A 23394-nucleotide genomic window follows, 5' to 3' on the forward strand; every position below is an offset into this window, starting at 1 on the left:
GCCAAGGCAACAAAGGAGTAGCTCAAGAAGAAGCGCATTAAGGTCCTGGAGTAGCCTAGCCAGTGTCCAGACCTTTATCCCATAGAAAATCTGTGGAGGGAGCTGAAGGTTCGAGTTGCCAAACGTCAACCTCAAAACTTTAATCACTTGGACAGGATCTGCAAAGAGGAGTGGGACAAAATCCCTCCTGAGATGTATGCAAACCTGGTGGCCAACTACAAGAAACGTCTGTGATGGCCAACAAGGGTTTTGCCACCAAGTACTATGTCGAAGGGGTCAAATACTGATTTCATTCATTGTCATGCAAATCAATTTATAACTTTTTTGACGTGTTTTTCTGGATTTCTTTTTTTTGTTATTCGGTCTCTCACTGTTAAACTACACCTACCATTAAAATTATAGACTGATCATTTCTTTGTCAGTAGGCAAACATTCCAAATCAACAGGGGATCAAATACTTTTTTTCCTCACTGTACCACATCACATTTATGTTACCATTTACTGCACAGTGATGCAGCGCTTATGAATATGAATGTCATGGAGCCAAAATAGAGGCACTTAGTTCTAGGGAACAGCAAAACACAGAGATGTGAATGTCTACATTTAATTTCAAATGTAAGGTCAAGGTACGCAAACTGGATTGTTGAGTTAGAGGATTATTTTCCAGTCTGGCTATTTTAACCTTAAATGAAATATGAAATTTAGTTGAAATTCTCTAATAAATAACCCTCATTTTTTCTTAAGGGGCCACTATAGTCACCCAGACCATTTCATCTCAATGAAGGGGTCTGGGAGCAGTAGCCTGTATGTTAAAATGAAGATAACGTTGAAAATCATGCAACATGTCCCTTTTCAGTATAAGTTTTAAGTGCATAAAAAACATACCTGTCATTTCAACTGACCATATAGTTCCCTCTATAGTGGCATCTCAAATGATCTGATTTCCCTCTGGCAGCATATTCTAAAGCTATCTGATAAACCAATATTCCTATTTTCCACGCTTACAGATGCTAAACGTACATGTCTTCATAGACAAATATAACTTGATGATGTACAAAATATTGCCGTGACGTATGGAGGATTCATATGCTACTGGAAGGAAATGGATTGGAGGGGCCTTCCTGAAACCAACATATTGTTTATACAGTTTCTTGTGATTGGTGTTTTTATTTTATTAATCTTTAGTTCCAAATATGTTTTCTCATTTCTCAGTTGCAGTTCAAGAAGTGCAGAGATTAATAGATAAGTCTACACTGTCATAGAACGTTAAACGAGTTAGCATAAAATGCAGAGACATTCAAATGCATTGAACTTTGTACTCATTTTAATTTATTGTCTTTGATACGTTTCCTATACAATGTACAAAATTCATGGATTTTCTCCCCAGCATATAAATGTTGCATTTTTAAAGTCAGCACTTTTCCTACACAGCCAACTTTGTTAAGTTTCTAAGCGATGTAGAATAATAATTAAAGCATAAAAGGTCTAACACCCCAGGTCTTACTGAAGCTATCAATTTACTTAATGAGAATATACAGGGCAATGAGAATGTGCTATACCTTGTTAAATTGAATCTCTACTCCCCAAAGTCATTTACACCAAGCATACACGCCTTGTGCTCTTGGCAACACATATTTAGTTTTCCAATTTCTAAACAAAATCCCCAGTAGACAGATGGAAGAAAATAATTATATCTACAACAAGGACCCTAGTTCCCCTTCTGATTTGAAAAAAAGATATAGTGAGAAATGTGAAAAAAATAAAATATATATAAAAACATTTTTTTATTTCATAAAACCATTCAGCAGTTAAGGTAATTTAATTATGTATATGCATTTAAATGTAATTTCTCTTGTGTTACAATGATAGTTCCCAGTGTGTATCTGTTGGCATTGATTGATCATCTGTTTCTTTTGAAAACAGTTTAACTGGTGCAGGACTGGGGTGCTGAGGGAGATGGGGGCTGAGGTGGAGTGGGGCATGGGAGATGAAGTAGGTGCTGGGGGTGAGTGAAGTGGGAGATGGGTGCAGAGGTGGGTGGAAAGGGGCATGAGGCTAAGGTGGGTGCAAAGGGTGGAATAAGGTATGGGAGATGAAGTGGGTACTGGGGGAGATGGGTGCTGAGGTGTGTGCCGAGGTGGAGGGGGCATTGGGCTGAGGGAGATGGGTGCTGAGGTGGAGGGAGCATGGGGCTGAGGTGTGTGCCGAGGTGGAGGGGGCATGGGGCTGAGGTGTGTGCCGAGGTGGAGGGGGCATGGGGCTGAGGTGTGTGCCGAGGTGGAGGGGGCATGGGGCTGAGGTGTGTGCCGAGGTGGAGGGGGCATGGGGCTGAGGTGTGTGCCGAGGTGGAGGGGGCATGGGGCTGAGGTGTGTGCCGAGGTGGAGGGGGCATGGGGCTGAGGTGTTTGCCGAGGTGGAGGGGGCATGGGGCTGAGGTGTGTGCCGAGGTGGAGGGGGCATGGGGCTGAGGGGTGTGCCGAGGTGGAGGGGGCATGGGGCTGAGGGGTGTGCCGAAGTGGAGGGGGCATGGGGCTGAGGGGTGTTCCGAGGTGGAGGGGGCATGGGGTGTGCCGAAGTGGAGGGGGCATGGGGCTGAGGGGTGTGCCGAGGTGGAGGGGGCATGGGGCTGAGGTGTGTGCCGAGGTGGAGGGGGCATGGGGCTGAGGGGTGTGCCGAGGTGGAGGGGGCATGGGGCTGAGGGGTGTGCCGAGGTGGAGGGGGCATGGGGCTGAGGTGTGTGCCGAGGTGGAGGGGGCATGGGGCTGAGGGGTGTGCCGAGGTGGAGGGGGCATGGGGCTGAGGGGTGTGCCGAGGTGGAGGGGGCATGGGGCTGAGGGGTGTGCCGAGGTGGAGGGGGCATGGGGCTGAGGTGTGTGCCGAGGTGGAGGGGGCATGGGGCTGAGGTGTGTGCCGAGGTGGAGGGGGCATGGGGCTGAGGTGTGTGCCGAGGTGGAGGGGGCATGGGGCTGTGGGAGATGGGTGTTGAGGTGGAGGGGGCATGGGGCTGAGGGAGATGGGTGCTGAGGTGGAGGGGGCATGGGGCTGAGGGGTGTGCCGAGGTGGAGGGGGCATGGGGCTGAGGTGTGTGCCGAGGTGGAGGGGGCATGGGGCTGAGGGAGATGGGTGCTGAGGTGGAGGGGGCATGGGGCTGAGGGAGATGGGTGCTGAGGTGGAGAAGGGGCATGGTTTTACATTCCTGCTGACTCTGCCAGGCTGCTCACTGTGTAGATTCTGCAGCAGAAGAGGGGAGAATGGGCAGGAAGTGATGTCACTTCCCCTGCCCTGGGCCCCGCCTCCTCCCCTCACACGGAGCTCCGCGCAGAGAGGATAGAGGAGACCTGGCAAGAGCAGGATTGCTGCCAGGTCTCAGTAGGTGACGGGACACATATCATGTTAAATTGTGCCTCTCTGACTGGGGAGATCTCTGAACTCCCCAGCCAGATAAAGTATGACTGTTCAGCCGGCCGGGCCCCTGACTGCCTTGGGCACTCGGTCCATGACTGATCTGCCCAAGTGGTTAGTCCGCCCCTGTGTGTCAGTGAATTTGCATGAGTGCGTGTGTCTGTCAGTGAATGTGTGCGTCTGTCAGTGCGTGCGTGCGTCTGTCAGTGAGAGTGTGCGTCGGTCAGTCAGTGCGTGCGTCGGTCAATCAGTGCGTGCGTCGGTCAGTCAGTGAGAGTGTGCGTCTGTCAGTCAGTGCGTGCGTCTGTCAGTGAGAGTGTGCGTCTGTCAGTGAGAGTGTGCGTCTGTCAGTGAGAGTGCGTCTGTCAGTCAGTGCGTGCGTCTGTCAGTGAGAGTGTGCGTCTGTCAGTGAGTGTATGTCATTGTTTGTCATTGTATATGAGAGTGTGTGTCTGTCAATGAGTGTATGCATCTATCAGTGAGTGTGTGCGTCTGTCAGTGAGTGTGCGTCTGTCAGTGAAAGTGTGGCCTTGACAGGAAGGGGTGAGGACAATTTAAATTGGGGGGGCTGGGGGGTGCCCGAGTACCGTCCTGCCTAGGGCAGCACAAAACCTAAATACACCACTGATTGTGATGGAGTGCTCAAATGCCCCCAGAAAATGTATTTCACAAAAAAAGAGGCATGAAACTATAATGGCTATTAAACTAAAAACAAAGTATGCTTGAGAAAGACCTTTGTCTCTTTTTGTTAACATTTATACAGCTCTTTGTAATATGTTGCTTCTATAGAAATATAAAATGATGCAAACACACACATATACACGGTGCAATGGTACACATATAGCTATTCTCTCTGTGGCACTCTAAAGTGTTTATCATGCACATGTAGAACATGAAAAGTGCTCATCCAAGACATGTAGAGTCAATATTTTGCAGGATTCGTTATTGATGATGTGTGTGTTTGTGTGTCCTGAAGGATGGGGGTTCTGGCAACACTAGGTATGGGTCTGTTGCACCCGCTTTCTTTTAATATCACTGCTTCTTTTACACGTAGACATTCACTGGCTGACGATTTGTCTGAGAGTGGAAGCAAGACCTTGGCATGGAGTGGATTGAGTAACCCGAATAGGACTGCCAGATCACTGTGCAACTTTTGAGAAACTTGTGAGAGTGCTGCCTCGCAATTGACAGGATTCAGTAACCCCAACACACCGAGAATACGATTAAATGGACTGTATATTGACCCAAACAAGTTTAGCTTAATGAAGCAGTTTTGGTGTATAGATCATGCCCCGTCAGTCTCACTGCTCAATTCTCTACCATTTAGGAGTTAAATCCCTTTGTTTATGCGGCACTAGTCACACCTCCTTGAATGAGACTTGCACAGCCTTCACAACGCACTTCTTGTAAAAAGTCATCTAATGTTTACACTTCCTTTATTGCAAAATCTGTTTAATTTAGAATTTCTTATCTTCTGCTCTGTTAATAGCTTCCTAGACCATGCAGGAGTCACCTGTATGTAATAATAGTTACATTTACAGAGCAGGAGATAAAAACTTTTAGAGTAAGTTACATCTGATTGAAAATAAAATCATGCTGTTTTTATGCAGGCTGTGAGAGCCACATCAAGGGGAGGTGTGGTTAGGGCTGCATAAACAGAAACAAAAAAGTGGTTGAATTCCTAAATGGCAGAAAATTGAGCAGTGAGACTACAGGGGCATGATCTATACACCAAAAGAGCCAGGCTGAGGTCGAAGAGTACAAATGAGGGACAAAACAATGAGGCCAGCCAAGGGCTAAGGTCGAAATGAAAGTACTTAAACAGAGCCACGTGAGAACCAATCAGAAACACAAGGAATACAACCCACACTTGGGTGACAATAACCACAGGACACAGACAAGATGGAGCAAGGGATATATAAAGGAAACGATAGATGCTATAGGTCAGTGTTATTACTGTGATGCCAAAACGTGCATGGAGTTGCGTTTCCAAAATGATAAAGGTCTAGGTATCCCCTTAGAATGACACCGGGACAAATCAGTACAATACAATGTGCGGGGACAGCTTCCTGCATCAAAATCTATGTTTGAAGGATGTGCAACGTCAACATTGACGTGAGGAAGACACATATCATCAATACTGGTACAACTAGAACTTGTAGCGTCATTAACGCAAGGACGGAGCACAGTGCCAATACTGATGCGAGGAGAATGCCTGGGATCAATATGGAGAAGAACATGGGCAACAGGTAATATGACAGCACTATACCAAATTAATTTGCCCCCTGTGTAAAGTTAGTTAATAACAGTGCTTCCTTCGAGTTCCCGTCCACCATGTACCTGAATTTGCAGCCCATTAAAGTCCTGCATAGAATAATGCAGAATTCACAAGTGTCCAATAAAAACATGACAATCTCTCAAGCCTGTACCCTAAGGCCGTGGAAGATCAGCCCGGGAGGTCACGTTATCAAGCAGCCACATTATTCCTCTGCTTACAATTCTGCCAAGAATGAACTGCTATCTTCAGCACGCGGTACACGCTGAGAAATGTCATTCGTTAGCAGCTGGAGTCGGCGAAGATGCCCATCTTTGCTAAAATTCCTCTCTGCAGATGACTCACATGAGGGAAATAAAGGCTTTTGATAAACAAACCCTCTTCGTGATTTATTTCTCGCTCGAGATCCTATTGCTCATTCTAGCCTGACTAATAAAGAAAATGGATGCTCTTTGCAAACTTATATCAGTGAATTTGCTAATATACATGCCTGGGTTACAGCTGCGCTCAACAAAAAGAATAGTGGCAGGAGACACTATGCATTTATTAGTGGTAATTAAGCCCATCTAATTTATTTCATTTAGATTCTTTCTAACAAGCAGATTTGCAATATTTGATGTTGTTCTGAAGCTTCCCCCCCACTGCTTCTCTCTTTACCTTTTAGTGAATTCCAAGCTATCTGTTTTGTTACAGCGATGTTAATGACTAACAACATTATTAGCCCATGATTAAGCACTCAAGGATATAAGGGCTGCGGCATCCACAAGGCACCTGTGCACCTTTCTAAAACCATTTTATTAACTCTTCCACTGCCAAACGCTTTGCACGAGTAAAAAAAAGTATTTAACGTCATTCATTTTGATGAAGTTGTAGCACTTTTTAAAAAAATAAATAAATAAATAAACATGCAAAGCCAGCACATTAGATGACGACAAAGCACCGTAATCCCACATGGATCTTCTTTATGGATGGAGTCGAAAATATTATGCAATACAGAATACACCGCAGTTAGTGTCAGCAAAAAAAAAGATAAGACATGCTTATATGGAACCGATAATAGCTCTATCACAGAAAATATTTACTTTTTTTGCTGTTGAGTTAGTTTAATATTTCATTCAACAAAGCAATGATGGGTTTTCTTGAAGGAATGTTTAACGCTCCAAAATGATTCAGAAAACACTTTCGAGACTCTTAGCAATCATTGCTAACATTATAATGCCAGCTTTACATGCAGTTGCCAGATCAGCAGTTGATTTAGTAATGTCTATAAAAAATATATACTTCAGTGCTCTATTTTAACCAATACAACCATTTTATGCATTTTTCATAAGCATCTTTAAATCAAATCACGATCTGGCAACTCTATCCAGAATGCCACTGGGAGGACGGAGAAAGCTGTATCTGGTGAGCCAAAGCGAAATATATTTTATGAATTTCATTTCGACTATGAGAAGGATATAAGCCATCGGAACACACAGAGTGTTGGCAGTCTTCTTCTGCTGCTGTCTGTATATTTATATGGGATTGGTAATCCATACCAGTAGGCCATACAGCTCTTAATAACAACTACTAAAACATTTTCTTTTAAATAAATAAAAAAAAGTTTAAGCAGAAAAGAGGGGTAATCCTACCAACTAGTTTATGTAATGCTATCTGACTGCTAAACTAGAATCAATGTAATGATTAGCAAACGCACAATCCAAATTAAAGAGACACTCCACTGCCTAAATAAAAAATGTAAAAATCACTGTTTAGTAGATATACCCCAAATGAAAACATGCATGCATTTAATTATACATTTTCTTTCCATTGGGGTATAGCTAAAACAGTTTTCAAAACTTGCATTTCTCTTGTCTGCAGCCTTTGGAAGCCCGCCCCTTTTAGCCCTGCCCAGACTTTGTGTGGCTGTCCAATCACAGACTGTCCAATGCAGCTCAATGATAAGCTTTTGCAAGACAGGTGCTCTGGGCAATTGCTGCCTCTTGAGTTTAGCTCCGCTGAGCTAAATAACCAGGAATTTTATGAAAGTGTCACTTTCTATTGAAATAAAGAAGACAGACTCTTCACACAGAAAGCTTTTAAGCAAGCTAAAGTTCCTTAGGGGTCTGAATTGTCCCTTTAAAACAATGTAGACCAGTGATGCCAAAAAGGTATATCTCCAGATGTTTCATAACTCCAGCTTCCATGATAGTTTGCATCCCTTTGCATGCCTTTAGAATGACGAAGCACAGTGGTAGCTGTAGTTTTAAAACATCTAGGGATCTACCTTTTGGGCATCCTGGATGTAGACCATCTACCAATCGATGAATTTATATAACTGGAAAATAGGGGTATGCCCAGCTTGAAAAAGTCATGAAAAAACAAAAATCAGAGACAAAACAGTTGGTATAGGTGTAGGACGCAAAACAAAAGGGTTAAAATAGGAGGCTTACTAAGTAGGAGGAAGGGAAGGATAGGTCTGACAGCAGTAGGTATCAAAGAGTCATGTTTTGAAGTCTTCTTAAAAGTACATACTGCCAATTCATGCACATTCAATACATTACTAAAATGGAACATGATGTCTGTTTGGATTTATACTTCTTTTAAGATAGCCCTTCTCCGTATATTTCATAGATTATCTCATTCTTCTTGGTAAAGAAACATATTATGCCTCTTGATGTACAGGTTCAGTCTAAGCACGAAAACCACTTTAGCTTAATGAAGTGGTTTTGGTGTACTATTCATGCACCTGCAGTTTCCCTGATCAATTATTTGCCATTTAGGAGTTAAATCACCCTAGCCTTACATCCCCTGGCTGTGACTCAGACAGCTTCCTAAAATGTTTCCAAAAAACCCATGTGTCTATCGTGTACCCTCAGTCAGAAAATAGGTGGTACATTATCTATTGCGGCCCAGGCCCGCGCAGCAAACCACCAAGGCCACTGTCCAGGGGGACAATCAATTACAACACAAAGCAATGCGGTAAGTCAATTGTATAAAGTAACTATATATATTTAAGGAATTAGTAGGCAGAGTATACATAACAGTTAGTTTAGTAACTGATGCCTGACAAATGTTTGATTAAAAAAAAAATTGTATTAATCATAAATATAGCTCCATATGTCGTGACAGTACTCTGTCCCAGTTTGAGAGTCGGAAATTGCCGGGTGCCTTTGGGACAGTCCCGATCATGAATCCAAGTTCAACCTAGGCCCTCCATGGGATGAACATAAACCCACACTATGACAGGCAGCCAGGTGGTCGTGGGAGCACCGACAGCCGCACTACACAGACTCCCGGTCTCAGATAAGTTATTGACCTCACCTTTCTGGAATATAGGAAGTAGCGAAACGTGTTGCCCTCTTTCACTTTGAGGCAAGACTATGGATGTTTGGGCCTCCAGGATTGTGGGGAGGTATGAGTAAGCGCCATCCCGGAGGTAGGCCCTCCCTGGGGGCAAGGGGTGCTCGGCGCTAGATTTGGAGGCGACATCATCATCTCCTCTACAGTTGCAGAGGACTGTAGTCGAAGGCTGAACTTAAACCAAAAGACTGCAAATAACTGATCTAGTTTGGGCAGTGTAAGGAGAATGCTGGCCAGGGAGTTGAGTAATGACACTGCATCCGCCATATTAGGTAACACAGGACACACTCGGCTTGTACTTCGAGCTGTGTAGCTAGTCAAAATAACCCGACAGTTGCTGGGATAACCCTCACCGGTGGGGAGGAGAGATAGTGGGGATGACGACACAGGCTGCGCATAGTAGATAGTAGAGAGATACCTGGTTTAGTAGGCCGCTTGTAGGGCACAAGCTTGCTCCTCTCAAAATCCCATGAATATCATGAGAGCTGCTTCTAAAAAGTATAATCTGAAGCCAACCAAACATCCAGGTAGCTTCAATAGTAATATGTTCTGCTGATGCATGCAATAAGTCAACAAAAAGTGGGATTTCAAACTACTTCTTGCAGAGCTCTCAGGAGGTGCAACTGAACAGCATGGCAGTCAGGTCCTGCCCCCAAATATTGTCTATATTTTTTTTTTTTTTTTTAATTCTTTATTTTTATTGTGCTTGAATCAACAATACAGGCTTGTCTAGCCACAACAGCGTCCACAAGCTTAGTTACAACAATTATTAGTGGTATTGTGGCATATCGGGTAGCATCGCACATTTTATAATAACATGAGGCATTTAAACATGAGTTAAGTAGCTTATAAGTAAATAACATAGAATATCGGGTGCATGCGGCTAGTCATATATTCGTAAGGCGAATAAGAGGCAGCGCTTGTTATACGGGAACTATGAAGCTGTAAAGAGAGCTACAACCTGTGCGCTTGCCATGGACGGCATGGTAGACCTGGCTGTCAGGAGTTAGATGAGACAAATAGCAATATAACATAGGTAGCAGACTAGTCTAAGCAGGTAGGTTAGATAAGGTGGTACATGGATTGCCATTAGTTACTCTAGGTAGGGGAAAACATAGGGTATTATAGACAACTCTGTAGGGGGAAACCCTGTGGTGGCTAGGGGGCAACCAATACTCTGTGTGTTGGCCACTTGTTAAGAGTCATGAGAGTTGGAGTCATAGTTCGACCCAGCGTGTAGAGCTGGCAGGGTATTGTCTCGGGAGACCGGTAAGTCTGTGGAGTTCCTGCCGTCTGGCTGCCGGGTGCTTTAGCCCATTCCTACAGGAGGAGGCATGGTTACCCTTAAGTGTGGCGGTAGTAGGCAGTGGGAAGGGGTGTTGTTGACAGTCCCAGTGGGTCTTAGGTTATTCCATGCCCTCTCACCCTTACCGCCTGGGTTGTGTAGGGGTCCCGTGCTTGATGAGGAGGGGTCCGCCGGCTTGGCGCTGTAAGGTGGAAGTACCGTGATCTCGGGTGGCGGTAAATCCTCCGCTTACGCGGTCTGTAGGCTTGTGTTTGGGGCCGCTTGATCCTCCGTTTGGGAGTAGGTCGCCGCGCCAGAGCTCCGCCTGTCGGGTGTGACTCAGGGGCGACTATGGTCAGCTGCTGCTTCCGTGCCTCCACTCTCCTCCAAAACCGCTGGCAGATGTCGTTGAACTTTTCCAGGAATCTGGTTTCCCAGTCTGGGGCGAGTACCCCTGTATCATGCTTCGTGACTGGGTAGTTGGCCGCCATCTTGAGCCGCGTGGGTGCTGCTTCAGCCAGGCTACTCTGTGCAGGGAGTTGAGGTTTGTCTCTGCTTGGACCGGGATAACCCCCACCGGTCTGAGGGGGGGGAACAGGTGCCCTTCTCAGGAGTCTACATCAATTGCAGCGGCGGGGGAGTGGCCGCCTCTCCCGCGCTGATCAGGCTTGTAGGCCGCAGGGGCCGCGTGGCATGGGTCAGCAAGGAATCAGCCTAGTTTTGGTATGGCTCCTGGTAGCCGGTTTTGTGCTTGTGGGAGCGTATTTCAGTCGGTTGATGGGTAAATATCACCCTCGGGAGCAGGAGCTGTGGAACCATGCGGCTGCTCTGCTCCGAGGTCAGGCCCCGCCCCATTGTCTATATTTTGATCATATTTATTAAAGTGTTCTAGAAGTAGTCATCAAAGTGGCATGATCTGTAAAAACTTTTCTTTATAGTAAATTCTGCAAGTTTTCGCATAAATTTACATTTCAGAAGATCGCCAAATTTAGAGTGACAGAACACTGAGATGAAGAATGTATAAATCCATTGTTTTGCCAAAAGATTTCATAAGTTTCAAAATAACCGTTAGGGCGAAAAAATAAATAAATAAATAAACCAACAGATAATAAAAATCTGAGATATTTAATATATTGAGCAAAAACATTCTCACAAAGTGTGTTTACTTTAGAAGTTCTCCTTTTGTGTAAATTGCCTATTAATGCAGCATCCTGTATGAAATGAGTCAAAGAAATTAAAGTTTTACAGGAAGATACAAGAATCAGAGGAAGCACATATTGGGATTTATGCATGAGCAATGTTTGACAGTCTGTATGAGTTGTTTGTGCTGGTATGCTGTGTTTGGTTTTTGACAAATGTGGCACTGTGTATTATAGTCAAACATCTCCACTTTGGTCTCACCTGACCAAAGGACGTTGTTCCAGAAGTCTAGTGGTTTGTTCAGATGCAACATTGCAAACCTAAGCTGTGCTGCCATGTTCTTTTTAGGGAGAACCCTTCCAAACAAGCCATACTTGTTCAGTCTAATTCTAATTGTATTATCATGAAATTTAACATACTAACTGAGGCCTGTAGAGTCCGAGATGTAACTCTTTTTTTTAAAATCTCTCTGAGCATTGCACGGTCTGACCTCAGGGTGAATTTGCTTGGACGTCCACTCCTGGTAAGATTGGCAACCTTGAATGGTTTCCACTTTTGAATAAACTCACAGTCAGGGGCGGACTGACCGGTCGGGCACTTTGGACATGGTGCGAGGGCCCGGCCCGGAGGGGGGCCCGCCATCAGGGGGCCCGGCCACCCCTTTAAATGCTGCAGCCGCCTGAGCGCTCTCTTAAGAGCCTCAGGCGGCTGCAGCTTCTCACCTCCCCTCCCCTGTAGCGTGGCCGAGCTGCTCTCCGGTCCGCGGTGCCCGGCCGGAGTGATAGGAAAGTGCACACTGAGTGTGCACCTTCCTGTCAGTCCGGCCGGGTACAGGAAACAGAAACTCCTGTTCCGCGCGGAACAGGAGTTTCTGTTTCCTTTACCCGTCCGGACTGAAAGGAAGGTGCACACTCAGTGTGCACCTTCCTATCACTCCGGCCGGGCACCGCGGACCGGAGAGCAGCTCGGCCACGCTACAGGGGAGGGGGTAAAAAGAAAGAGAGAGAGGGGGGGGGGGTAAAAAGAAAGAGAGAGGGGGGGTAAAAAGAAAGAGAAAGGGAGGGGGGGCAAGAAGAGAAAGGGAGGGGGGCAAGAAGAGAAAGGGAGGGGGGCAAGAAGAGAAAGGGGGGGTAAGAAGAGAGCGGGAGGGGGGTAAGAAGAGAGAGGGAGGGGGGTAAGAAGAGAGCGGGAGGGGGGTAAGAAGAGAGCGGGAGGGGGGTAAGAAGAGAGCGGGAGGGGGGTAAGAAGAGAGCGGGAGGGGGGTAAGAAGAGAGCGGGAGGGGGGTAAGAAGAGAGCGGGAGGGGGTAAGAAGAGAGAGGGAGGGGGTAAGAAGAGAGAGGGAGGGGGGTAAGAAGAGAGAGGGAGGGGGGTAAGAAGAGAGAGGGAGGGGGTAAGAAGAGAGAGGGAGGGGGTAAGAAGAGAGAGGGAGGGGGGTAAGAAGAGAGAGGGAGGGGGTAAGAAGAGAGGGAGGGGCGTAATAAGAGAGAGGGAGGGGGGTAAGAAGAGAGGGAGGGGGGTAAGAAGAGAGGGAGGGGGTAAGAAGAGAAAGGGAGGGGGGTAAGAAGAGAAAGGGAGGGTGGTAAGAAGAGAAAGGGAGGGTGGTAAGAAGAGAAAGGGAGGGGGGTAAGAAGAGAAAAGGAGGGGGGTAAGAAGAGAAAGGGGGGTAAGAAGAGAAAGGGAGTAAGAAGAGAAAGGGAGTGGGGTAAGAAGAGAGAGGGAGGGGGGTAAGAAGAGACAGGGAGGGGGGGTAAGAAGAGACAGGGAGGGGGGGTAAGAAGAGACAGGGAGGGTGGTAAGAAGAGACAGGGAGGGTGGTAAGAAGAGACAGGGAGGGTGGTAAGAAGGGGGGGTAAGAAGAGAGAGGGGGGTAAGAAGAGAGAGGGAGGGGGTAAGAAGAGAGAGGGGGGTAAGAAGAGAGAGGGGGTAAGAAGAGGGAGGGCGAGTAAGAAGAGGGAGGGCGAGTAAGAAGAGGGAGGGCGAGTAAGAAGAGGGAGGGCAAATAAGAAGAGGGAGGGCGAGTAAGAAGAGAGAGAGGGGGAGTAAGAAGAGAGAGAGGGGGAGTAAGAAGAGAGAGGGGAGTAAGAAGGGGGTAATAAGAAGGGGAGGAGTAAGAAGGGGGTAAGAAGAGGGGGAGGGGGGAGGGGAGTAAGAAGAGAGGGAGGGACGAGTAAGAAGAGGGGGAGGAGGTAAGAAGAGGGGGGAGGAGGTAAGAAGAGGGGGGAGTAAGAAGAGGGAGGAGTAAGAAGAGGGAGGAGTAAGAAGAGGGAGGAGTAAGAAGAGGGAGGAGTAAGAAGAGGGGGGAGTAAGAGGAGGGCAATTGCCCCCTCCCCTGTCCGCAGGCACCGTGCGGGCAGCCGGCAGGGGAGGGAGGAAGAGAGGACCCGGGAGCTCAGCCTGCAGCTCCTCTGGGTCCTTCTTGCACGAGCACAGATCGTTGCCGCGGTTACCACGGCAACGTTACGGCTCTTGCGAGAGTAAACTCTAGCCCTGGAGCTGCGGGCTAGAGTTCACTCTCAACACTGTGACCACCAGGGGTTCCTGGTGGTCGCAGTGGTGAGAGTGAACTCTAGCCCCATAAACACACTGCCCCCACACACCATACACATTCAACCACTGCCCCCCATACACACACACTGCCCCCACACACACCATACACATATACACACATTGCCTCTCACACACACACACACACACATACACTGCCCACCCATACACACACAGCCCCCCATACTAAGATTGCCACACACATACACAGCCCCCTCATACACACATTGCCCCACACACCCTACACATTCACACACTACACCCCCTCACACACACTACACCCCCTCACACACACTACACCCCCTCACACACACTGCACCCCTTACACATTGCACCACTGCTCCTATGCCCTACTACAGCCTCATATCCCAGCAGACCCCAGGTAAGTTGTCAAACTGTTCTTAAATGGTTTGACTACTTACTCTGGGAGGGGGGCCCGGCCCTCCTGGCACCATAACGACTACACAGAGCAGTAGTGGTTATTGTGCATGGATTATTTCTTTAAATAATCTACAAGTGCCCCAGTAGCCAGCAAGCCAGCCAGCCCACAGGCCGGCCAGCCAGCCAGCCAGCCCACAGGCTGGCCAGTAGCCAGCCAGCTCACAGGCCACCAGTTAGGCCACAGCCTGCCAGCCAGCAAGCCACAGCCAGCAAGCCACAGCCTGCCAGCCGCAGCCAGCAAGCCAACAGCCTGCCAGCCGCAGCCAGCAAGCCAACAGCCTGCCAGCCGCAGCCAGCAAGCCCACAGCCTGCCGGCAGTAGCCAGCAAGCCCACAGCCTGCCAGCCAGCAACAGTAATTAAGGTAAGAGGAGCCAACTTGGCCTAGGTATCAGCGAGCTATGTTGTGTTGCTATATTGTGAATAGGAACCAGAGTGTTGGAGAGACCCCCCTCCAGGCCCCATTAGACTCCATTGTAGTCTCTAATGGGACCTGGAGGAAATTCTTTCTAACACACTCTCTAAAGGGCACTGAGATAGCCTCTGCTAGAATGCTCCCCCCCTCCATGGCCCATTAGCCCTCAATTGTAGTCTCTACTGGGGCCTGGAGGCGACTGTGTCCAGCAGGGACACTGAGATGGCCTCTGTTAGAAAGACCCCCTTCCAAGCCTATTAGACTCCATTGTAGTCTCTAATAGGGCCTGGAGGGGATTCTTTCTAACACACTCTCTAAAGGACACTGAGATAGCCTCTGCTAGAAAGACCCCCCTCCATGGCCCATTAGCCCTCAATTGTAGTCTCTACTGGGGCCTTGAAGGGATTATTGCACTTTTGTTCCTTGTGTCTAAAGATTGTGTAAGGTGTGGCTGGAGGCGGTGCATGGAGGCGGGACATGGGTGGCGCTTGCTGCGGAGTATGGGTGGGGCCTGTAAGGGGGCCCTTGATTTATTTTGCCCGGGGGCCCTGAGGGTTCTCAGTTCGCCCCTGCTCACAGTAAAATGATAGATTATGGTTTAGAATGGCCTTATAACCCTTCTCAGTTTGATAGGCAGCAACATTTGCTTTACTCAAACCGTTGCTGATGTCTTTCCTCCTTGGCATTGTGTTAACACACAGCTGAATGCTCCAGACCACCAAACTGCTAAAACTTTGGCTTTATTAGAGGTGGCCACACTTGCTTATGATCATTCATCAAGGGCATCTGATCATCAGCACCCGTCTGCTATTTAGCCTCTTAATTCGTATGGAAGCAGTAAGGGTACACTTAGTTTTTCACACATGGCTTATCCCAGGGATAGGCAACCTTCGGCTCGCCAGATGTTGTGGACTACATCCCCCATAATGCTCTAACACACATAATGCTGGCAAAGCATCATGGGAGGTGTAGTCCAAAACATCTGCAGAGCCGAAGGTTGCCTATGCCTGGCTTATCCATTTTGGCATGACATGGTGTAATATGTGTTTTGTAAACACAGCGTAATATGTATTGTAAACAGATGATTGTTAAGTCCAGATATGTAAAACCTTAGAATTCAAAGAGGGTATACTTTATATATATTTACCAATATCTTTTTTTTTTAAGTCTGTTTTTGTAGCTTTTAAAATGTGATCACTGTGATCCACCATGCTTCACTATAAGCAAAACATGCATTTTCTCCTTAAGGCTTTCCCTTTAACCTATGCCACGAAGACCATTCTTTAAAGACAAACAAAAATCCCAAACCAACACAACAAAAAATTAACCATTTTTTTTTAATTGTTGTTCGTGAAACAAACAGTTTAAACATGGTATGTATATCTAGCATAATAACTTAAAACAAATCAGCAATATTTTATATAGATTACAGCTTAAGAATGAAAAAACAAAAGTGCAATTTTACATTGTCATTTATTTTTGTTCGTTTGCAGAATGATGAGAAATGGATTTAAAATATTAGTGCTCATTAAATATATATTGTTTTGCAATACATTCATACAGGTTCTAACATTAAATAAAAACACAAATACCAGTTTTATAATACACAGAAACTAGGAAAATAAAATATATAAATAGTCAACAACTTACCTAGGGGTCTTTATACAAATTCTGCTAGCACTCTAGGGGGAATTCAGATTTCTATAATGCCAAAAGAATGTAATAATTATTACATTAGGCTTAAAGGGACACTATAGTCACCTGAACAACTTTAGCTTAAAGGGACACTATAGTCACCTGAACAACTTTAGCTTAATGAATCAGTTTTGGTGTATAGAACATGCCCCTGCAGCCTCACTGCTCAATCCTCTGCCATTTAGGAGTTAAATCCCTTTGTTTATGAACCCTAGTCACACCTCCCTGCATGTGACTTGCACAGCCTTCCATAAACACTTCCTGTAAAGAGAGCCCTATTTAGGCTTTCTTTATTGCAAGTTCTGTTTAATTAAGATTTTCTTATCCCCTGCTATGTTAATAGCTTGCTAGACCCTGCAAGAGCCTACTGTATGTGATTAAAGTTCAATTTAGAGATTGAGATACAATTATTTAAGGTCAATTACTTCTGTTTGAAAGTGAAACCAGTTTTTTTTTTCCATGCAGGCTCTGTCAATCATAGCCAGGGGAGGTGTGGCTAGGGCTGCATAAACAGAAACAAAGTGATTTAACTACTAAATGACAGTGAATTGAGCAGTGAAATTGCAGGGGAATGATCTATACCAGGGGTAGGCAACCTTTTAGCAGCACAGTGCCGATATAGGATTGTGATGTCCCGTAGCATGCCGGTCCTATTTTTTTTAAATTGAGGTGTGTATGCTGCCGTATTCTGCTTGTGTTATTTATACTGTAATTGCTTTGTATCATTGTATTTGTGCGTATATGAGCTATTATATTGTATATGTTCAGGAGTAGTTTGTGGTATCGTGTATGATACATATGAATGTGGGCTGTGTATGGGGGCTGCTTGTGGAATTGTGTGTGTGGATGGATATGCCACATTGTGTGTATGTGTGGGGGCTGTTTGGGGTATTGCATGTGAGAGGCTGCGGGGTTGTGTGCATGTATGTGGATTATTAGCGGGTTACGTTTGTGCAGATTGTATGTATGTTTGTTTGTGGGCTGTTCGTATTATTTGTATGAGGCAAAGGTTATTAGGCATTTCTGTGTATATCTAGCAGTGTGGGTGGCTTCCCTGGCTTCCAGTGGGGACCAGGCTGGCCAGGTACAGGTGAAGGGCAGGAGCTGCAATATCCACTGTGGGCTGCTCTACCACAGTGTGGATTCCCATTCACAAGTACTGGGAGCAAGTGATCTGAGATCACTTACTCTATATCCTGCAATGCATAAATTGAGGATTGACCTTCACCACCTTTTCATATAAGCAGATATCTGAAGTTTCACTGTAGCAGCCTTGAGTGCAGTGCATGGCACTAGTGCCGTAGGTTGCCTACCCCTGATCTATACACTAAAACTGCTTTATTAAGCTAAAGTAATTTAGGTGACTAGTGTTCCTTTAAATGTCTTCATACAGTAAATATTGTTGCCCGGCATCTATATTTCTTACCGCACTGCATGCGTCATCCCAAGAATGGATTTCAAAGGAAAAACTGTTGCTTGCTTTTTCTGGATAGAGAAATTTTAAATTAAAGTTTATTACTTACATGACAGTAATTCAGTATTTATCTTTTACAGTTTGTCTTGTGTATATTGCACTTGTTAATTATAAAGAGTCTCAAAACTGGACGGATTTAAGTGAAAAAACAGTTTTACAGCAAGGAGGAAAAAACTTTAGGGTGCCATCTCTAATATATTGTATGTATGTATATATATATATATATATATATATATATATATATATATATTGCATACAGGACAGCTTTAGGGGAGTGGTATGTTTGTAGGAGGGACACTTTAATGCACTATTTAAATGGTGAGGAACTTATCAGAAGCTAATGCCCTTGCCAGCACTCTCTGGGCATCCTCTGACATTCCCTCCAAACCACGGCTCAGCACTAAGTAGCTAGCATGGAAAGCGATACCTCCAGAGGTCAAATGACCCAAGAGGGGAAACCGATGAAGAATAACCCCAGCAATTTCTAATCCAAGACTTGTGGCAGAGCCTAGCATTTTCCCCACAAGCTCTCGGCTCACACCTTTCCCTGCCGAGCTGTGAACCTCTAACATTAGAGTGGTCACTGGAACTCCTGAACTCTGTGACAGAGAGGCCAGCGAACTGGCATCCAGCCCTAGTTCTTGCCGGTAGGTGTCCAAGCGTGCTGTCAACAAAGACATGTCACATGCAACACCCACTCCAGGGACAGGGACAGTGGCTACAAGGCTGGAGAGTAAGGCTACCTTCCATATTTCTTGAGCAAGTGCCTCTTTCTTCTTCTGAATGACTTCAGCAGATAGGTTGGGGAGGGAGAGCATAAAAGCACGAGATTTCTGTCTGGGAAGCTGGATTTCAATGCTTCCCAGCAGCCGATGGAACTCCGGCCCTGGAAGCTTAGAGGGGAGCAATACAAAGACCTCTTTATCTCCTACTATTCTAAGCAAGGGCTCCACTACTTCTCCCTCACACTCCTGTATAAAAAACACCTTCCTCCCTTCTTTTTTGAGCTCGGAAACCAGTGATGTGTAGCTGTGTGCTGCATCTTGCCATGGAGTGAGATGAAGGAATATGAGATCGTAGTGACCGACATGCACACTCTCGAGGTACTTCTTTGGCTGTGATTCAAGATTTCCCATGACAGGTAGGTCCCACAAACTGGCTTTGGGGTATTTAAGACAGGGATACTCAATTGGGCATTCTGGGTTCCCTCCATGAGCTGAACCCTCTTCCCCATCTTCTACTCCACGAAGGGCATTCAAAATAGAGTGACGAAAGTCTGAATTTCCACCCATTAGGGCAAGATTAAATCTGGTATCAAGAAGAGTGTCCAGACTTGTCTGTATGAATCGAACCATCTCTGAGATGCCTCCTCTCTCCAGTGCAGACTGAAGCTCTTCAATCTCTTTGTCCCCTATTATCTCATAACCCTGCTGGGCAAGAGAAAGTGGCCTGGAGTAGAGTAAATAAAAAAAGAAACAAAGATTAATATAATAAGAGAGAAGGGCAAATGGAAGTAAGTGGAATAAATAAAGAGAGGAAAATAAAATAAATAAGGGCTTTTGCAAATAAACCTCATGTTAATTACTTAATACCACCTATGGTAATGTAGAAATTATTTTTTGTGACCCTCAAGGAAGACTAACTTAAAATCATACCACTCTATTCCATTAGTTTTTCAGTCTCCTGTCCTGAAATATTTTCTAACACAATCACTTGTGAAACATACCTGCCACATTCTGTGGATGTCTTCTCAATTTCGTCCTTCAACCTTGGCGTGTCCAGTTTAAACGGTTCAAAGCCAGACACCAAAAACAGCTGTGGGACCTTCTCCTTCATAATGTCACAAAAAGGTTGCAAGGTGATTGTTTGCAACGATGATAGCACATCCTCCCGTCTGTACATATCTTTCATCCTTCTTTTCAGTGTGTGCAAATCACAGTCAACTTTACTGCGCACAAGGCAGAGCTTCTTCCCTTGGGCAAGGGCACTGTGGGCCAGGTTAACGTGATTTTGTGAAAACTGGGCATCTGTGATCAGCAACAAAAGGTCAGCCTCTGAGATCCATTTCTCAGGAGACCCATCCTCTAAGGGCAATTCCCACAGTGTCAGTCCAGGGTGGGAAGGATCAAGGTACAGTAACGGACCACCAGCTCGGGTTGGGTGCAAGGAAGCAGCTCTTGAATTTTGGTTGTTCTCATTGAGGCCAAGAAGAGACTGGATCAATACAGTTTTACCTACGCCAGGTTCTCCTGCAACCGCAATTGAAAATTCACAACAATCTTCAGGAGAGGTCAACGAGGAATGATCTGTCACAGAAGTCTCAATTATGCTGAGGTCTACAGCAGAAAAGCTCACTTCAGTCAATGATGCCATGGCCTTAAAGAAAATAAGACAATGATAAAGATTAAACAGCACCTTTTTGGCTGGAAGGTGCTACATAAGCTGACTACCAGAGACTCTTGCCTGATCCAGAGAAGTTTGGGAGCTGAAGATGAGATTCACAACATAGAGTGTATATAGGTTAGTGTACGACGGCACACAGAGTAAAGGATGTGGTGCAGCGTGCATTTGGGTTAGCATATTATGGGTGCATCCAGCTGTTCAGTCTTTGTCTCCTGTTTGTTATACACATGAGCCTGCAGACTAGATTGAACAAAGTACTACAACTGAGTGGCTATGTCTATTGTAGCCCTTATGGACTTACTAATTTGGTATTCTGCATTGTTTTCTATATTTACTGATTTATCATAATGGGTTTACTATTATATATATATATATATATATTCTCTATATTATATATTCTCTAGCTTGTTGCTATCTAATAATTATTTCTCTCCCCTATATGGGATTACTTGTCCGATGCTATTTTTAATGTATTTATTTTAGCTTTATCTTAAAGGGACACTATAGGGTCAGGAACACAAACATATATTCCTGACCCTATAGTGTTAAAAACAACATCTAACCCCCCTGGCCCAACTAAACATAGTAAAATTTTACTTGTATTCAAGTCGGCAGCTGCTGCCTCTGCCCCTGATCTGCCTGCTTGGCTGACATCATCAGACGTGATTCTCTGAGTCAATCACCATGCTTTACCATAGGATTGTCTGAGACTGATCAGGGGCAGAGCCAGCACAAGCCAAACACAGCCCTGGCCAATCAGCATCTCCTCATAGAGACAGAGGGGGTGTATTGGTTAGTACAGGGTGGGTGCAGGGGGTGTATAGGTTAGTACATGCTGGAGCGCAGGGGGTGTATAGGTTAGTACAGGATGGGTGCAGGGAGTGTATAGGTTAGTACAGAATGTATGCAGGGGGTGTATAGGTTAGTACAGGATGGGTGCAGGGGGTGTATTGGTTAGTACAGGATGGGTGCAGGGGGTGTATAGGTTAGTACAGGATGGGTGCAGGGGATGTATAGGGTAGTACAGGATGGGTGCAGGGGATGTATAGGGTAGTACAGGATGGGTGCAGGGGATGTATAGGGTAGTACAGGATGGGTGCAGGGGTGTATTGGGTAGTACAGGATGGGTGCAGGGGGTGTATTGGTTAGTACAGGATGGGTGCAGGGGGTGTATTGGTTAGTACAGGATGGGTGCAGGGGGTGTATTGGTTAGTACAGGATGGGTGCAGGGGGTGTATAGGGTAGTACAGGATGGGTGCAGGGGATGTATAGGGTAGTACAGGATGGGTGCAGGGGATGTATAGGTTAGTACAGGATGGGTGCAGGGAGTGTATAGGTTAGTACAGAATGTATGCAGGGGGTGTATAGGTTAGTACAGGATGGGTGCAGGGGATGTATAGGGTAGTACAGGATGGGTGCAGGGGATGTATAGGTTAGTACAGGATGGGTGCAGGGAGTGTATAGGTTAGTAAAGAATGTATGCAGGGGGTGTATTGGTTAGTACAGGATGGGTGCAGGGGGTGTATTGGTTAGTACAGGATGGGTGCAGGGGGTGTATAGGTTAGTACAGGATGGGTGCAGGGGATGTATAGGGTAGTACAGGATGGGTGCAGGGGATGTATAGGGTAGTACAGGGCGGGTACAGGGGGTGTATTGGTTAGTACAGGATGGGTGCAGGGAGTGTATAGGTTAGTACAGAATGTATGCAGGGGGTGTATAGGTTAGTACAGGATGGTTGCAGGGGGTGTATTGGTTAGTACAGGATGGGTGCAGGGGGTGTATAGGTTAGTACAGGATGGGTACAGGGGATGTATAGGGTAGTACAGGATGGGTGCAGGGGGTGTATTGGGTAGTACAGGATGGGTGCAGGGGGTGTATTGGTTAGTACAGGATGGGTGCAGGGGGTGTATTGGTTAGTACAGGATGGGTGCAGGGGGTGTATTGGTTAGTACAGGATGGGTGCAGGGGGTGTATAGGGTAGTACAGGATGGGTGCAGGGGATGTATAGGGTAGTACAGGATGGGTGCAGGGGATGTATAGGTTAGTACAGGATGGGTGCAGGGAGTGTATAGGTTAGTACAGAATGTATGCAGGGGGTGTATAGGTTAGTACAGGATGGGTGCAGGGGATGTATAGGGTAGTACAGGATGGGTGCAGGGGATGTATAGGTTAGTACAGGATGGGTGCAGGGAGTGTATAGGTTAGTACAGAATGTATGCAGGGGGTGTATTGGTTAGTACAGGATGGGTGCAGGGGGTGTATTGGTTAGTACAGGATGGGTGCAGGGGGTGTATAGGTTAGTACAGGATGGGTGCAGGGGATGTATAGGGTAGTACAGGATGGGTGCAGGGGGTGTATAGGTTAGTACAGGGCGGGTACAGGGGGTGTATTGGTTAGTACAGGATGGGTGCAGGGGGTGTATAGGTTAGTACAGGATGGGTGCAGGGGGTGTATAGGTTAGTACAGGGTGGGTGCAGGGGGTGTATAGGTTAGTACAGGGTGGGTGCAGGGGGTGTATTGGTTAGTACAGGATGGGTGCAGGGGGTGTATAGGTTAGTACAGGGTGGGTGCAGGGGGTGTATTGGTTAGTACAGGGTGGGTACAGGGGGTGTATAGGTTAGTACAGGGTGGGGCAGGGGGGTCTATAGGTAAGTGCAGGGTAGGGCAGGGGGTGTATAGGTTAGTACAGGGTGGGGCAGGGGGGTCTATAGGTTAGTACAAGGTGGGACAGGGGGTATATTATCGTCTATTTACTTACAGCAGACGTCTATTGCTGGAGTCAGGCCTGTCCAGTCTCTGTATACAGCTGGCAGTCTCAGTATAAAGCAGGCAGTCTCTGTATACAGCTGGCAGTCTTTGTATACAGCTGGCAGTCTTTGTATACAGCTGGCAGTCTTTGTATACAGCTAGCAGTCTCGGTATAAGGCAGGCTGTCTCTATATACAGCTGGCAGTCTCGGTATAACACACGGCCAGGCTC

The 23394-nt window shown here is 46.2% G+C and overlaps 1 protein-coding gene across 1 annotated transcript; it reads right to left on the bottom strand.

Moving 5' to 3' along the window:
* Nucleotides 1-18249: 18249 nt before the first annotated feature.
* On the bottom strand, nt 18250-23373 carry LOC134577643 (interferon-inducible GTPase 5-like). Its single transcript, XM_063436503.1, has 3 exons — nt 23174-23373; nt 19739-20388; nt 18250-19461 (listed from the first exon to the last, which is right to left on the bottom strand). The coding sequence occupies exons 2-3, from the start codon at nt 20383-20385 to the stop codon at nt 18324-18326; spliced, it is 1785 nt and encodes a 594-aa protein (XP_063292573.1). The 5' UTR covers nt 20386-20388; nt 23174-23373; the 3' UTR covers nt 18250-18323.
* Nucleotides 23374-23394: the final 21 nt, after the last annotated feature.

Source organism: Pelobates fuscus, chromosome 11 (genome assembly GCF_036172605.1).
Source record: "Pelobates fuscus isolate aPelFus1 chromosome 11, aPelFus1.pri, whole genome shotgun sequence".
NCBI classification, from domain to species: domain Eukaryota; kingdom Metazoa; phylum Chordata; class Amphibia; order Anura; family Pelobatidae; genus Pelobates; species Pelobates fuscus.

What these genes read in the sequence shown, in the direction of transcription:
- LOC134577643 (XM_063436503.1), bottom strand. Translation starts at nt 20,385, where the DNA reads ATGGCATCATTGACTGAAGTGAGCTTTTCTGCTGTAGACCTCAGCATA. An exon ending in ACATCCACAGAATGTGGCAG is followed by an intron (nt 19,462 to 19,738) that starts GTATGTTTCACA and finishes ACTCTACTCCAG; the next exon opens with GCCACTTTCTCTTGCCCAGC.